This window comes from Pogoniulus pusillus, chromosome 4, assembly GCF_015220805.1.
Source record: "Pogoniulus pusillus isolate bPogPus1 chromosome 4, bPogPus1.pri, whole genome shotgun sequence".
NCBI lineage: Eukaryota > Metazoa > Chordata > Aves > Piciformes > Lybiidae > Pogoniulus > Pogoniulus pusillus.
In genome coordinates, this window is record NC_087267.1 from 5066304 (window position 1) to 5083119 (window position 16816).

General features: G+C 42.4%; 1 protein-coding gene across 4 annotated transcripts in view; it reads left to right on the forward strand.

Moving 5' to 3' along the window:
- Positions 1 to 16816, forward strand: part of TSPAN12 (tetraspanin 12) — a 52922-nt gene that overhangs the window by 524 nt on the left and 35582 nt on the right. For all 4 annotated transcript variants that reach the window (XM_064142056.1, XM_064142054.1, XM_064142053.1 and 1 more), the window contains exons 2-4: positions 97 to 233; positions 15898 to 15980; positions 16627 to 16762. In XM_064142056.1, coding sequence (XP_063998126.1) covers positions 168 to 233; positions 15898 to 15980; positions 16627 to 16762 — 285 coding nt within the window. In that variant the 5' untranslated portion in view covers positions 97 to 167. The remainder of the gene's footprint in view (positions 1 to 96; positions 234 to 15897; positions 15981 to 16626; positions 16763 to 16816) is intronic.

The window sequence follows — 16816 nt, forward strand, 5'->3', positions numbered from 1 at the left end:
AGGGCTGTCCCGCGGCTGAGCTCTGTGGCGTCCACCTGCGCGCTGGCTCCTCGGCAGGAGGGACTCGCCTGCTCCTCTCCACCTCTTCTTCTACAGGGCAGTGGCGGCCCAGCCTCTGGAAGGAGGATGTGGTGAGAGGATGGGGCTGTCTCCCGCGGGGGCTCGCCATGGCCAGGGAGGACTCGGTGAAGTGCCTGCGCTGCCTGCTCTACGCACTCAATCTGCTTTTCTGGGTGAGTGGAGGTAACGCGGAACGGGCCGGGCCTGGCTGAGCTCCTGCTGCCGCCGCCCGAGCAGGTGGCGACGATCACGGCCGGTGGGTGGAAGTTGCCTGCCTTGGTGTATGCCCCCATAAGTTCCCGTACGGGAATACCATCACCGGAAAACAGAAAAAACGCCCAATTCTCTAACTTGTTTGGAAGAAAATGATATTTGGTGTTAACTGGGTGTTATAAATACACCTGTGAATTGGTGCACCTATAAGGTGTAGCAGGGGAGACATCCACGGGTGCTGTGGCGTCCTGGCTGAGTTTCAGAGCATCCCGTGTTCTGATCTGAACTGCCAAGCTCTCAGAGGTATCTGAGCAGTCAGTTGCTTTTGGAGGCTTTGCTCAGAGTCTTTCCTGTGCTTTCAGGGGCCACATCCTAACGAGTAGGCAAGGCCTGGGGTGATTTCTTTTCGGTTTTGTTTCCTGCATTTCAGTTCAAAGCCATATTTGTGTAGCAGCAGGCTTTCTTGCCCTCCAGGATAAGTGTGTGTGATCAACATTTGCTTCTAAACTTTCACAGCTATGGGCAAACTGCATGATTGAGATTACTCAGAGCCCTCAATTGCACAAAGTTAAACCTGCTTGACTATAGTTAAGCTTTATGCAGACAGAACGGTACTGAATGGTACTTTCTGTATAATGCAAATGATCCAAAAATGTGTTGGAAGTATGTGGCTTTGTAGGCTGTGTTTAATAGAGCCCAAAAAAAAGTATTTCTGTAGTGCATGTAGGAAGAAAACTCTTTTAATTGGAGATGAGGAAATCTTTATTAAACAAAAAAGTGTAATTGTTTCTTACATCATGCATCATTTTCATTGGATACTGTACACAATGTAAACCACTGTGTTTTCTTTTGAGGTTAACATTGCCTGGGTTCAGCTGGCCTGAGTTCCAGTTTGGATTTTTACACATATGTAGTTAATTGAGTTATGGACATCCACATGATTGAAAATAATCCTGTCCTCCTGCTATTCACCTGTTTGCTGATTTCCATAATTCCTGCTTGGAGCTCTACTTAGCAGTTCCCATTCACAATTTAGCTCACTGTAATCTTTACCCCATAAACTTAGTCTGCTGTTTTCCCTTGCTCTCCCTGCCAGTTGTTTGTGTTGTCCTGTCGAGTTTATTATTCAGTGGCAACTTTTTATGGTTGAATAAGCCATTGAGGTGGTACTAAGGTTATACCCTGACACTGTGTCAACTGATCTGTTGTGTGATGGAAACCTTGCTGCTGGAGTGGATTCTTAATTTCTCAGTTCTGGGATGGTTTCCTTGTATAGGAAACCCTGCCTTTGTCTTTGGAGGGGGCTAGTGTGTTGTCCTGCAGTTCCTCTCTAGAGAGATCAAGGTTTCACCTGGGCGATTTAAATGTGTCTGCTCTCTTTGCTTGGTTTTGAGATCCTTTCCATGTCAAATTGTTTCTTCCTGTTTTTTATTGTTACTTACTTTTCCTGTTGTGGACCTCGGGCCTGGAGCTACACAGCACCTTTGAGGTTGGCAGTGGAACAGCATTGACTACATCTATCATGTGGTGCAACTGTTTACTTTGTTCAGTCTTAACTCATGTCCAAAATTGGACATGACCAAAATAATTTATAGCTAGAAATTACTTCTCATACTTCAGATTTTGTTGTCTTCTAAGTAATGACATCTAAGATCATCCTTAACTAGAACATGTGATTGTAATTATTTTTTTGTAGGAAAAAGGATGTTTTGATTCTGAGGGTATGAAAAGTCCTAGAGAAGAAAATGGAAACTTCTCATGCTTGTCTTCGAAACACTAAATTTTGAAAGTATGTAATTAATCTTTCTAGTTGAGGCTGAGAGACCTGTGGCTTTTTAGCCTGAAAAAGAGAAGACTCAGGAGGGATTTATCATTGCATATAAATACCTAAAAAATGGAGATCAAGGGGATGAGGCTAGGCTTTTGTTGTGGAGGCAGTGAATTAATGTGGCCAAGTCAGGAATTATAAAAATAGAAATATTTTATTTTCCTGGAATCCTGCCCCCAAACTATATACAAAAAATAGTTTAGTTTATTTACAGATTCAGTCTGGTCAGGCATCTCTTTCAAAAATGATATTATGGACAAATTTAGAGATTTAGGAAGTCAGGAAATGGAAGAGGCTAAGCTATAAACACAGCTTTACCCCACTATCAATCAGGCTGAGCAGAAGATTAAAGGAACAGCAGGTCTTACAGAGGCAAGGTGGGCATTCGGCAATGGTTTCTCTGCAGAAGCATGCTTCTGACGCTCCAGGCAATATCCAGTAGTGTGCAGCAGAATCCCAAGGCAAGTGGCAGAGCCACCAAACTCAGAAATATCTTGAGCACTTCTACAAGGGGCATGATCATGGAACAATGCTGCCTTCATAGCAGCAGGGACAACCAAAACTGCTAGTGCCCCCCAGTCTGGGGAGGCAGCCAGGAAGTTGGCTGCTGATATGGTCCGAGAGTGGACGGTCTGGGTATGGCTGTCTCTCTCTCAAAGGACCCCAGGGCTTGCCAAGCCTGCAGGTGTGCACAGAAGAGTGCAGAAGTGGGGAGAACCATCTAAAAGCAGGGATGGAGTAAAACAGAAAGCCGTGCAGAAATGTAGGAGCCATCCAAAAGCAGGGATGGTCCAGTCACGGCAGGAACCTGTCCTGTTGGGCACTCCATCAGGAGCTCTTTCAAGATGGGGAACTCTCAAGATGGGACCTCTCAAAGCAGGGAACCTTTTCCCATTCTCCCTTGCTCTGTTTATCCTTTTCTAGACAAAATGTCCATGTACCATTTCATATGGGGTGTGAAAACCTAGCCAACCTCCAGCCTGACTCCAGTGCGGGCTTCCACATGAGTCAGGCCATGTGCAGAAAGGTGCCTTTTGCTCTTCCCCCTTCAAGCCTGCAGGGCAAAGGGGGGAAAGCAGTTTTCACGCTGCCTTCTCCCGTTCAAACCTGGGGCGGGGGGAAGAAGAAAGGAATTTGGAGTACGCCAGGACAGCTCTTTGCAATGGTACCCAATGATAGAACAAGGGGCAGTGGATTAAAAAGTAGAGAGCACAGGAGGTTTCACTTGAACTTAAGGAAAAACTTCTTTACATTGAGAGTAACAGAGCACTTGACTGGGCTACACAGAGAGGTAAGAAAGTCTTTTTCTCCAGAGACTTTCAAAACCCACCTGGATGTGCTCCTATACAACCTGAGGTGGGTGTACCTCTTTTAGCAGAGTCTTGGACTAGATGATCTCTCAAGGTTCCATCTTAATCTTACCAGGACCATACTGCATATGTCTGGGACCAGAACACAGGAAATGGCACCCAAGCCAGCAAGGTGGAGTCTGTATAGTGCTGAAGCATGTAAATTTGTAATTAAGTAATGAATGCCAGTATAGCAGATGATTTGAGCTATAGATGTTGCAAAGAATTAAAGCTTATCTTCCATAAATATGTAAAAGGAAATTCGTTGAAATTCAGACAAAAAAATCAACTAATCCATTTTGAGTTCTCTGTGTTTTATAAAGCAGAGCATTACGAGTAAGTGTGTAGCTGTGTGTTGCCCACATTACTTTTCTGCTGGCCTCAGCTGAAGAGCTGTTCTGTGGAATGGTGGACAGGGTACCTGTGTGCGCAAGAGAGAGAAGCAGACAGTGTTATTTAGTGTGCTTTTTGTCATTTTTGGCCTGAAGGCTGCTTAGCTGTAAATAATTCATAAACAATCAGCTGGAAGCCCAAGGCTCTGTTTTAGTGATTCATCCTGTTTTGATAAACGACCAATAAATGCAGTGCCTCTACTCTTCTGGAAACACACTGGATTTGTGTATGTGAGTAAATTGGAACTGCAGCTTGCAGTACATCTTGAAAGACATTTTCTTTTGAGGTGGGAATAAGTCTGTTGTCAGTGCTCTAATTGATGTTAAGTGACTGACTGGTCAGTCACTCAACCTGATCATACTCTTCTGGAAGTTGTTTACAAGGCCAATTAAATCATTCATCTGACTGCAAGATACCTTTTTCAGAGCAGTGGGAGTTGCACATGCAGAAGGTTCTGATTTCATAAAGGTGTGTTTTTTTGTTTTGCCAGCACCCTGAATGAGTAATATCCTTCAGACTAAATCCTGCACTTCCCCTTTTGTTTCATACTTCTGCCATCATCATGTATAAAAGAGCATCACTCCTTAAAGTAATTTATGAGACTGAGAGACCCAACTTGATTTCTGCAGGATTCTCATCTTACAGTTTGTAACACTGCTATTTGCAGCTTGTTACATTCTAAGCAACCTTATAAAAAGAAGTGATATCCAAAAATGCATGGTTTGCATGCACAATATTCAATGCTTAACTAAGCAGATGATCTTAGTGGTGCCTGATAAAAGACATGGTCCTACTACTTCCTAATTTCTGGTTCTTGGAGGCAGTACTGATCTTTATTGTCCCTAGAAAGCACGTGTCAGGACTTGTTTTGTTTTGATAGCTCTCCAAGCATATTTTAAGCAATTTATGAGACTGCAGGGTCTTCTGGTGAGACCTTTCTGTGTCAGCAAGTTCCTCTCGCTGTTTCAGCACAGTAGTAGTCATGAATATAATGTGAGCATCTTCATCCGTGATAATGTAACTTGTCATCACAGAAATCCTCCTCGTGCTATTTTGCAGTGTCGCTGTTGTCCTTCTTTACATCACTGCAGTCCTTTTCCAAGTCGAACCACCTTTGTGAGTGCTTACACTAGAGAGACCTGCAGTTGCAGAATGTGGCCAACCTGTGATAATGGCACAGGTATCACATAGAAGGCTATCAGAAAGCTATCCAAGGATGATAGTGATTTGGGGTTATGATAGTAGATGTAGGTAGTCATGGCATAGTAAAGTCATGGCAGTGTGGTGAAGTCCCTACTGACTGGAAAAGGGGAAACATAAGTCCCATTTTCAAAAAGGCTAGGAAGGAGGAGCCAGGGAGCTACAGGCCAGTCAGTCTCACCTCTGTGCCAGGTAAGATCATGGAGCAGATCCTCCTGGAGGCACTACTGAGACAGGAGAATAGCGAAGAGGTGATCTGGTATAATCAGCATGGCTTTACCAAGGGCTAATCCTGCCTGATAAATCTGGTGGCCCTCTGTGAACATGTCACAACATTCAGAGATGAGGAGCAAGCAACTCATGTCATTTACCTGTCATAGGTGATAAGGACATCTTAACCAGTGATTAATAGCGTCACTGGATGTTTGAGCCAAGCCATATCCTTCACCTTGTGAGGTTTTTCTGCCTGGGGATATGCTGTTTCTGTTGAGCTGTACTGAAGCTTTCCTTCAGGTACCTGGAGTACCATCCAATTAAACTATGGTTGAGCCAGTAAGCCCTCCTGACAGGTAGTAGAAATTGTTTTGTGTCTATCTTGAATTTGTGCTTGTGAACAACAAACCCACATAAAATGAAAACAAGTATCCAATTAGTTTTCATTTCAGTTTGAATACTTTAGCTAGTTTCTAATGTGTAATGTGTCCCACCTGAGAATTTTGAGCAAAAGAATATTGAAGCACTAAGGATGGTTGGAAGGAGTGATACTGTGTTTCCTTCTTTTTCTAACCTTAAGTGTATGTGTTGAGTCTTGTAATTTTTTGCTTCATTTTTCAAATCTACTGTGACATAAAGCAACCAGTCTATTCTCCTTTCCTTGGCACTGGATTCTTTTAGAGGTTGTGTTTCTGCTGCTTGACAAATTCCACTCACATTGGTGGGACTTGTAGATACTTGGAATGAATGGAGTTGGGCTCAAGTTTTTAATCAGTTTAAGTGACTAACAACATCCACTGAAGTGAGTGCTGCCTGGCTTGGGTACCTACAGCAGTGTAAACATGGAGTTCATTCTAGACTAATATACTCTGATTTTAGAGCCTACAGTGTAGATATGTGTAATTGAAACCTGATTTTCTTAGGGATATTTCCACCTTCAGTAGGAATATGGTGTCTTTTACAGGAATGAGTTCAGCAGATCAAGCTGTTGGATTAGTTTGAAAGGACCAGAAATACTTTTAATTCTGCTCTTTGAGAACTTTGACTTTTTAGTGTCTCTAGACTGCATTACTTATATAACATGATTACATTACCAGACTGTGTCCTAACAGAATAGAGGTCAGTCATAAGTCAGCTTTGTACTTACTTCTGTATAACTCTCCCATGCATATCTTCATAGGTGATATGGCTCATCCCACATGGCATGTCACATCAGTAGATGAGTCTCTACAAAGCAGTCTTGAAAAAGAGAGTGGCTTAATGTCATGATGGAGAGGAAAAAATAATCTCTGCTCTAATTTTGGAAATTAATATGATTTTTAATTGACATTCAGAAATAAATAATCCACAGGCATTTCATGTGTAGTCCTTATGATTAACTGGAGGTAGCTCACTACATCTGCCTTGAGGATGAAGGTACAAACACGTGCTGAACAGATTCAAGCCAAGAGCTCAAGGGAAACTGCTTATACCAGTAAGCCATGATCTCCAGCAGATCTGTGAAGATCCATCTGGCTTGTAGGTACTTGCATTTTTTTTCTTAGCATTGGCATCTCTGTAGAAGATAGATGCCCAATTATTCATGAGTCCTCAGGCACTTCTGCTTTACTGTGAACATTTTCCATCCTCTCAAGTCTGTAGTAGACATTAGGCAAAGGTCTTATGAATAATACCATTTTTTAATCTCTTGTTTTCCAAGGTATAGGAGACAGTTTAATTTGATGCTGTTTTATAGGAATGACTGATTTGAAGTGCATGATTATTTTAGTAATCTGTGTGCTCACATGTAAAACAGGAAAGTTAAAAGGTGTATCCACAACCAGCTGCTGTGCAGGTCTCATGTAGGAAATACCCTTTTCTCATAGACATTTTCCAGTTATATACCTGGGGTTTAAAAGTAATTTGCCTGCCGTCTATGAAGTTGACTGCTGTTTGTGAACAAAAGTAAGCTCCTATAGAAACAGGAGTAGATTACTTAGTAGTGGTGCATGTCTTGTGATAGGGATCTAGAAACCTGAGCTCTGAACGTTGCTGCAGATTACCCACAATCAGCAGCACATGCCTCTGCTTCCCCAAAGGCAGGAAAAAAGGTCTCTTGACAGTGAGATGCTTACTTTTGAGGGAAGAGTGGCACTAATCATGTCCTAACAAGAAGTGCAGTGTCTAGGTAGTCAAAGAAAGGATAGATACAGAAGATGCACTTTTCTCACCCCTCCACTTTTAATGTACTGTTGTGATATACAGCCTAGAAGTTGATATGTGGGTCTGACACTCATTAGAACCAGCTGACAGACAAATTATATGCATCGACCTGTTTGCATATCTGGGCTTGTGTTTGTTCTTCATGCTCTGCTGCTGCAGAAGACTTGCGCGACCAACTGCTGAAAACCTGCTTGTTTGCCCTGGGAGGGTGACCCTTTAGCAGCCTGTCACTGCACTGACAGTTGCCTTATTGCAAAGTGTGCAAGTTCCAGGCCATGTGAAATGTAGAGCAGGTCGTTAACTCACTGTTGCAGCTGTGCAAGCAAACTCGGATTCAAAGTACAAATAAGTACATGCTTCAGCTGTTTGGAAGTGGGAGGGGACCAAGACACAACCCTGTGTAGGGAGCTTAGATAAAATCAAATATTGGCATGTCTGTAGAATAAAGATCTATTGGTGGGGGATAGAAAAGTTTCCTTTTATATAGGCCACCATTCTTTCTCTAAACATTTAAATGCTTTTGCTAAGTAATAAAAAAACCCAAGATCTCTTGTTGTATTCTCCCTCTGTCATACTCCCCTCTCTCCAAAAACATGTAGCTGTCTGTTTATCCAGAGATTTGAGTCATTGGTGTTTGTTCAGTGATCTGAATATTGAACCTACTTGTGAAAATCATGTTGAAGCACTGCAGTGTGCTCTGTTCATGACCTTGTTATTTATCTACCTTGCTTATGGTCACTCACAGCTGAGAGTACCCAAATTAATTTTAACTGAAGAATTTTCTCAAGCTAAAAATGAAGAACATATTCTGATTAATACTGTCACATCTTGGAAGTTACACCCAGGGAACTACCTGAGGGGAGGTTGTAGCCAGGAGGAGGTTGCTCTCTTCTCTCAGGCAGCCAGTACCAGAACAAGAGGACACAGCCTCAAGCTGCGCCAGGGGAAATTTAGGCTGGAGGTGAGGAGAAAGTTCTTCACTGAGAGAGTCATTGGACACTGGAATGGGCTGCCCGGGGAGGTGGTGGAGTCGCCATCCCTGGGGCAGTTCAAGGCAGGATTGGACGTGGCACTTGGTGCCATGGTCTAGCCTTGAGCTCTGTGGTAAAGGGTTGGACTTGGTGATCTATGAGGTCTCTTCCAACCTTGGTGATACTGTGATACTGAGCTGGAAACCTTTCTCTGCAAAGCAAGTTGCTCTGTAGTGCTGCTAGTCAGCGTTTTGTACAAGTACCAGAGCATGGCCTGAAGTTGTTTATTCCATCTGTTAGAACAAAAAGAATGGTGTCTGATTTTTAACGTGGGAGATACTTCCACTCTTTCCACTGATTTAATAATGAAAAAAAAATTATCTCCAAGCACAATAACTTTCATTGTCAAAAACTTAAGATGTTAGAATGTTTGAATGAAAGAAAATGATGAAAGAATGAAAATATGCGAATAGTGACAGCAGTTTGTCTTGTTTTCTCAAAGACAGCCATGTTCATTTACTAATTGGAAATTCAGATTTATTTTCTAGTTTAGGTATGGTCTCAAAAACACTGAGTAGGACTGCCACAATAAGAGCCTAAAATATATACTTTAATAAATAAGAGGTTATGTATCTCAATTTTTATGCGTAATATATGTAAAAGAGTTCCCAAACCAGTTTAAACTATGCTCACAGGTCTCAAGTTGTGCCAGGGGGAAGTATAGGCTGGATGCCAGAGAGAGTGATTTGCCATTGGAATGGGCTGCCCAGGGAGGTGGTGGAGGCACCATCCCTGGAGGTGTTCAAGCAAAGCCTGGATGAGGCACTTAGTGCCATGGTCTAGTTGACTGGCTAGGGCTGGGTGCTAGGTTGGACTGGATGATCTTGGAGGTCTCTTCCAACCTGGTTGATTCTATTCTATGCTTAAAAATGACCACTGCTAATAGGTTGAGTTAATTCTTGGATAATGTAATTCAGTTGTCTAAGAAAGGTCTAGTAGCTTTAAAAACTTTGTTATAAACTAGTTTGGAAATGTAATGCGTTATTTTGATCTGCATATTGCTTGTATATAAAAATATAATTTATTACCTTTGTTTAGTCAGTGCAAAAATATTTAACATGAAGTTTGACAGCAGGCAGTTTTGTAAGCTCTTCAGTGTCATGTTCATGGCTATATAACATGCTGTGACAGCCCAGAATGGAACCCTTAGTGACTTGTGCAGCCAGCTGAAACAAATAAACATGTTTTACTGCCTACTATCATGTTAATGTTTACAGCATAGCAGAGTGACTGTCATCAGGGAAGCTTGAATGTAAACTTCTTGTTGAACTGATGTAGCTACTAATGTGGTGAGAATTATCTTGGCAGTTTTACTTCTTCTAAAGTTGTGTCCATTTGTCTGATTGCTTAATGCAGTGTTCTAATATATTTTACATATAAGTTACTTACAAAACAGTGGCTGAAGTAGGAAATGTTTCCATCCTCTAAATGAATCAGGAGAAAATGTAATCAGCCCCTTGCACCTGCCCATGACTCCTTGAAAATTGGGTGACAGTGAATTGCAGAGATGTGATTGCTGTTTTTTGCTGATAGGTTTGGATGCACGTTGATTTTTTTTTGGGAGTGTGGCAGTTTGGGAGTTTCCTCTCCTTCCCCCCCTGCCAACACACACATGAATTCACCAGACTAACTTAGCTGGGTAGAAGTTAAGGAATGAAGCAATGTATTTACAGCATGGCACAATTTACAAGCACATATATATACACAATATATACAGATATTTACAGCTCTATACAATAATATACAAGTTAGAAGTAATACAGAGATACAAAGCCCTTCCCAAACAGCAGAACTGCCCCAAAAAGGCTTCCAAACCAGCTACCCTCCTTCCTCCTCCTCCTTTCCAACCCCCCTCCCTTATCTCAGGATCCCTCTTATGTGCAGGGTAAGCTGCAAGAGGTTAGGAGAGGAATGATTAGTTCAGGTGCAGGTTCAGGCAGAGATAGTGAAGCGGGCAGCAGCCAGAGAGAGACTGGCTATTTTTTGTTGTTATTCTTTGGTTTTATGTGTCTTAGTGGAATGAATGGGTAATACAGACATCACTATTTTATTTTCACAGCCAGTGATCTAATTTCTCTCATTAAAATGTTCCACTTAGCCTCAAACCAGCACAGGAATGTTGTTGTTCCTGCCTACTGATTAAACAGGCTGAGTTTTACTGCTGGTGTTAGTGTAATTACCTGTCCTGATGGTTGAAGACTACTTCTCTTGTAGGTGAAGTAGTGGGTGCCTTAGAGCCTCGTTAATATTAACTGGCATTTGAGGATGCTTAACAGTTTTACAAGGCAGCACGTACAGGAGTTGAGTCATAAGCAGGAGGCAGTGGAAACAGGCATGCATATGGTAATTCCCTTGTGGCCGCGGTGCAGGTGAGCAAGTCGATTGACAGGTGTGTGTTAGTCTGGGTAATCTTTTGTTGCTAACCTGAGTTATTATTATGCAGGGTAGTCTTTTACTGCACACACATTTTTCATCCTGTAGGTTGTTCTGCCCAGAGGCTCACTTTTGCTGATCAGAAGAGATGCGGTGTTTTTTTCCAACACTTCCTTTTGCTAGCAAAGTGCTACCAAGCACTTCTTGCATTATATGCCATAAAATATGCATTTCATTATCAACCGGTTGCCAGATTACTTTTTCAAGTTATCATGGTTTGCTTTTCCACAGGTGTGCTGGTTTGAAGCTAGCTATAACTAGATTACAGGCTGTGAAAGGGAAACAGTGGTGATGTCTACTTCACTCACAGGCTTGCTGAGAGGTGTAAGAGCAAGAATCCAAACACAGATAAGGGAGTTGCTCTCTGTCTAGGCTGTGGGTTTCTCTCTAACCTCACCTACTGTCTCTTTGATTAATCCACTTGCTTCCTAATCCCCCTGGCTGACCCTCCATTCTTGCTTGGGCACAAGGCAACATCTGGGGTAAGGTAGAGAGGAGTGGGAGAAGGTGGAAGGGCAGTTGAGAGCCCCTCCTGGGCTTCTGGGAGGGAGTTGTGTTTCTGCATTACCTTTCACCTTGTATATTTCTGTCTATAACTGTATATATATTGTAAATATCTGCTTGTATATTGTGCTAAGCTGTAAATATAAGCTTCAGTCAATTTCCAGATCTGCCTGATTCTAGTCTGGGTGATTTCCAAAGTGGGGGGGTGGGGTGGGGTAACACCCAAACTATCACAACAGGCCTCTTTGTTCAAGAAGTTTTTTGAGCCCTCTCTTCAGGCTGCTCTAGTCTGCCAGTGTTACTTCCATGGATGTGAATCCAGTGTTTCACAGCAGCCTGGCTTTCAACTCATTTAGAGTAATAATTCATTTTGGGTCATCTTCAAAATATGGCACCAAAGGTGCATCACAGGGAATGTGTCTGGTTGGCAAGGAGAGCATTGCATGGGTAAAGTATGCAACATCTGTGTGGCAGCATGCATGTATGTTTTTCAAGGTACCATTGAACCAGCATTTCAGTTGATACCATACATGCATTGTAAGCATAGCAGAGGTCAATAACACGTGAAGAAGATAATGGTAGTTCAGTCATTCAGGTCACTGAGTAGTTGAGCTGTAGCCTGGCACTCATGGAGGTTACAGAGGGAATTTTATTGCATGTAGTTTGCATCCAGCAAGAAATATTAGTAATTGGCTGTTAGCTATTTATACTGAAGGAGAGCAGTTGGGGGGACCTAAATGGCTAAAATCTTTTTTAATTCAGAGACTTTTCATAGAAATATTTTTCTTATGAACTGAAATAGTGTTTGCACAGCTACATTACTGGTGAAGAGTATGTTCCCTAGCTGAAAGGAAGCAGTCTTCTGGTTGCAGTTCATGATAAGTGTAAATGGAGTCATGTTCCATGATAAAGTCGTTTAGCATTTCTGTAGAAGTCATGTGAGCCACAGCTTGGAGATAGATGTGCCCAGACCTTCCCCTCACTTATTTTTATGTGGGCAAAACTACATATATATAGGTAGGGAAAACTCAGGCAGACAGAGCAGAAATAAAGTTCTCCTTCCTGGTTTGTCATTGTAGGCAAGTCATTTCTCCTATAAACCTGAATGATTCTTTCAGTGTCAGAACTCTTCTAATTTCTTCAAATTTCTAGACAGTCTTTTCTGTTCCTTCTGCCTTTTAGCTGGTTGCTCTGTGATCTCTTTGTTGTTTCAGAATGACCTGCAGGCTCCAGGATCCCTTTAGCGACTCTCTTGCCTGCTAAATTCTACTTGCACTGAAGAATTGATCTCTTGCCTTCTTCCAAGATGTCTACCTCCTCTTGTTGCTGTATGAGAATGTATTGCCACTTCACTGAAGGCTGAAAGCAAGCAAGTACAGCCTGCAGGTTTCTAATGGAGAGCTGGGACTAGACAGTCCCCCAGTTCAGTATAAGAGAAAGAATATTGTTTAGTCAATGAACATTTTTCTGATAGTTTTTGTAGGAAGACCATCTGGCCCATAGGAAAAGTTGCTGAGGAATGTGATTTTGATAGAATTCTCACTGCTGAGCTGTTAAAGCAAATTCAACAGATTTATCTGAAGTCTTTTACTACATACTGAGTGGAAGTGCAAGCTAATGCTTTCTCTTTGTGCACCAGTAGGCTTTACAGGGAGATGTGAAGGGTTCAAAAGGTTTTCTTTTGCTTTTGACCATAAGCATGCAGTCTGTCTGCTGAAGTCATCTTTATCTCTCATTGTGTTAGATTGCTATATTTGCCTGATGCTTTCTTCCAAAGAAATAGCTGTTGTGGAGTTTATCAAGGGGATCCTAGCTGTGTTCCTTTCCTTGCTCCTGCAGCTTCCTGCAAATTACACAGCTGACAATACTCTTTACTTCTGCTTTTTCATCAGCCAAAATAGATTCCACAGAACGTAAAAAATGTGTGTATAGTGAACTTGTAGCATGCACTAGTTTTCAAGGCTATATTTGCAGCATGTCAAGCACCAAAGGCTCTTCCTGAAACTACCCAGAGCTAAGGCAGTGCTTGTATTTTGTCCATCAGTTTTGAAAAGCATGGGGTAGCAACTGGGACTTCTTGTGAGACTTTGACGGCAGAAGTAGCCTGCAGTGGGTGTGTGGCAGTCAGTGAGGATAGTGACTTCTCTGGTTTCATAGGTTTGAATCGTTAACTTGTTCTTCATGACAGCTTTAGGGAACAAGAGGGGAGATGAGCGTTTCTTACTGATTTACAAAGCTATTAGTATAATGCTGAGGTTATGTGCATACACCTGTACAGCACATGAAAACAGCAGCATTCAAGAGAGCCATTGCACTTACGTCTTCCTCTGCCCGTTAGACGGTGGTGCTTCTCAAGTCCTGAGTCAGTTTCAGCCTTTGAGCTATAGTTCAGCCTTAGATGCACATATGAGATTGATACAACTACCTGAGGGATGGTTGTGGCCAGGAGGAGGTTGCTCTCTTCTCTCAGGTGGCCAGCACCAGAACAAGAGGACACAGCCTCAGGCTGCACCAGGGGAGATTTAGGCTTGAGGTGAGGAGAAAGTTCTTCACTGAGAGAGTCATTGGACACTGGAATGGGCTGCCTGGGGAGGTGGTGGAGTCACTGTCCCTGGAGCTGTTCAAGGCAGGATTGGACGTGGCACTTGGTGCCATGGTCTAGCCTTGAGAATTGTGGTAAAGGGTTTGATTTGATGATCTGTGAGGTCTCTTCCAACCTTGGTGATACTGTGATACTGTGATATTCCTGGATTCTCATAAACCAGCTGAATTCCCTGACGTGATTTGAGAATTGAGCAGTGGCATTAGTAACTCCAGCTTTGCTCTGTTTTGGAGAAAAACTTAGCATCTCCCTCCTCTCCTTGAAGGAGGTTATAGCTGCATCTCTCACCTTCTGTTTGGGAAACAGGGCTCCCTCTACACCATGTGTGCAGGAAACCTGCTCTTGGGGCCAGAGAGCATGTGCAAAGGTAGGGGTGACTGCAGGTGTTACATGAACCTTCCTCCAGGAGAAAGGGTGTGCTGTCTTACCTAGCCCAGTGCAAAATACACAGACAAATGCTGTGAAGAGTGCTTTGTCTTCTAGTGGTGCCTTTGGGTTGGTGCTGTCATGGTAGGTGTGGCAGGTATGATCTGACCCCATCATGTAGATTTGGCTTCTCAAGAAAATCTGAGGCCAGAGCTTCTGAAAGTGGTTGAAACCAGTGTGCTGGAGTGCATGATGGTGACAGAAATCCAGGTCTGCTGAGGTGGTTACACTTCTAGGTGGGTTCAGTCTCAGCGATTTACTCACTACAGAAACAGTTCAGATGGGGGTGTAGTGGTTTTACCCTCTCATGTTAGGTACCCAAATGCTTTGGTGATTGTGATGGTTTGGGTGTTCCCTGCCCCCCCACACTTTAGAAATCACCCAGACTAGACTCAGCCGGCTCTGGGAATATAAATGAAGCTGTTTATTTGCAGCTAGCACAATATACAAGCAGATATTTACAGTATATATACAGTTATAGACAGAAATATACAAGGTGAAAGGTAATACAGAAACACAACTCCCCTCCCAGAAACCTGAGTCCCCAGGAGGGGCTCTCAACCACCCCTGCACCTTCCCCCTGCCCCTCTCAACCTTACCCCAGTCCCAAGGAAGAATGGAGGTTTGGCCAAGAGGTTAAGAAGCAGAGATGAGTGGAGGGTGTGTTAGAGAGATGTAGCTCAGTCAGAAGCCCAAGGCAGAGTGAGTGAAAATGGCGAGAGAGTTATCTAATGTTTTAATTTCTCCTTCCCAAACTCCTTTGTGAGACTCTGAGGGAATTGTTTTCTTTTCACAGCCTGTAATCTAGTTCTTCTCACCAAAACATTCTAGCTTGCTTCAAACTAGCACAGTGATCCAGGGTTTATAATTGAAGTGCAGTGAGTTTTGTTGTCAGTTCATAGTTCAGGAAACTGAGGCACAGTGTGACTTTATCTGAATGACTCAATCAGATCCTTCCAAATTTAACCCCCCAAACAAATATCCCCTCCTGTGTGTCAGCATATCAGTACTGTTACATCCTATATGGGGCTTCAGATTATACTTCCCTGGCTGTGTACCTGAGCATGGTCTCATGGTTTCATACAAGCTGGTGGATGTCACTAGAGAACCTCAAAAGAATCACTAATCTTGGCAGCATAAACACTCCCTGTGGTTTCTGTGGTATGTTTGGCAATGGTGGGAGTTGGACAAGCAGTGGCATTACTGAGTGAAAGAGAAGGTATTCCAACCATTACTTATGCATACTGGAAGAGAAGATTATCACTGTCTCCCTTAACACTTGGGCAGCAAACTCAGGCTATGCATATACAAGTTGAGTATGCTGTTCAGATAAACTCATGTGTGAAAGATGTTATTGATGATGATTGATCCTTTGCTTAAATTATGAACTGTCTTTCAGGTTTTCTAAAATGCATGATAAATAACTTCACCTTTTCTTTCCAGTTGATGTCCATCAGCATATTAGGTGTTTCTGCATGGATGAGAGACTACCTGAATAATGTTCTCACTTTAACGGCAGAAACAAGGTAAAGCATTTGTTGAACCTCTTCATCTGTGTGGGTGATTGATCGCAGTATGCCTCTTTGGTTCTGTATGGCAAGTCTTATAATGAATTTCTAGAGTTAAGAAGCCTTCAGTTGAGCTAATTACTGTTTTGTTGAAAGTTGTTTTGGGTTTTTTTTGCCACTATTTCTGGCATCAGTTGAAATTAGAGAGGGGAGAAAGATATAAATTCATTCTTGTTTTATGCCTGTGTGTTTCTCTTCTGACAGGGATCAATTCCTGGCCCTTTGACAACATATAACCATATTCTGTTACTGTTCAGTTTTGAATACTCTATTCAGTCCAGAGATTTAGGAATACTGTTAGTTTTATTACAGCAGTGCTTATGGATCCTGGTGATAAAATGGCCTCATTGTGCTACATACTGTGCAAGTGCAGGACAGGAAGGTTACTTTCACCCCGAGCATATTTTGCATGATCCATTACTTTCTGGTACCTGAATGCAGCAGTTGACTTGAAAACCACATAAAAAAGATTTCTGTGAAGTGTGTAAGGCACTGGAAAGAGCACATCTGCTAATCACTGTTTTTGTTTTAACATCTATATTACATTTTTCTTCTGTATCATTTTTGTGTCATTATACTTTATTATGCTTCTGATTGGTTTTAGGGTGGAAGAGGCTGTCATTTTGACTTACTTTCCTGTGGTGCACCCGGTCATGATTGCAGTCTGCTGTTTCCTCATCATAGTTGGAATGCTGGGTTACTGTGGAACAGTAAAAAGAAATCTGTTGCTCCTTGTCTGGGTATGTTTCATAAGCTCTAAAACCAGATAACTTCTGCTTCACTTGGACAGTATT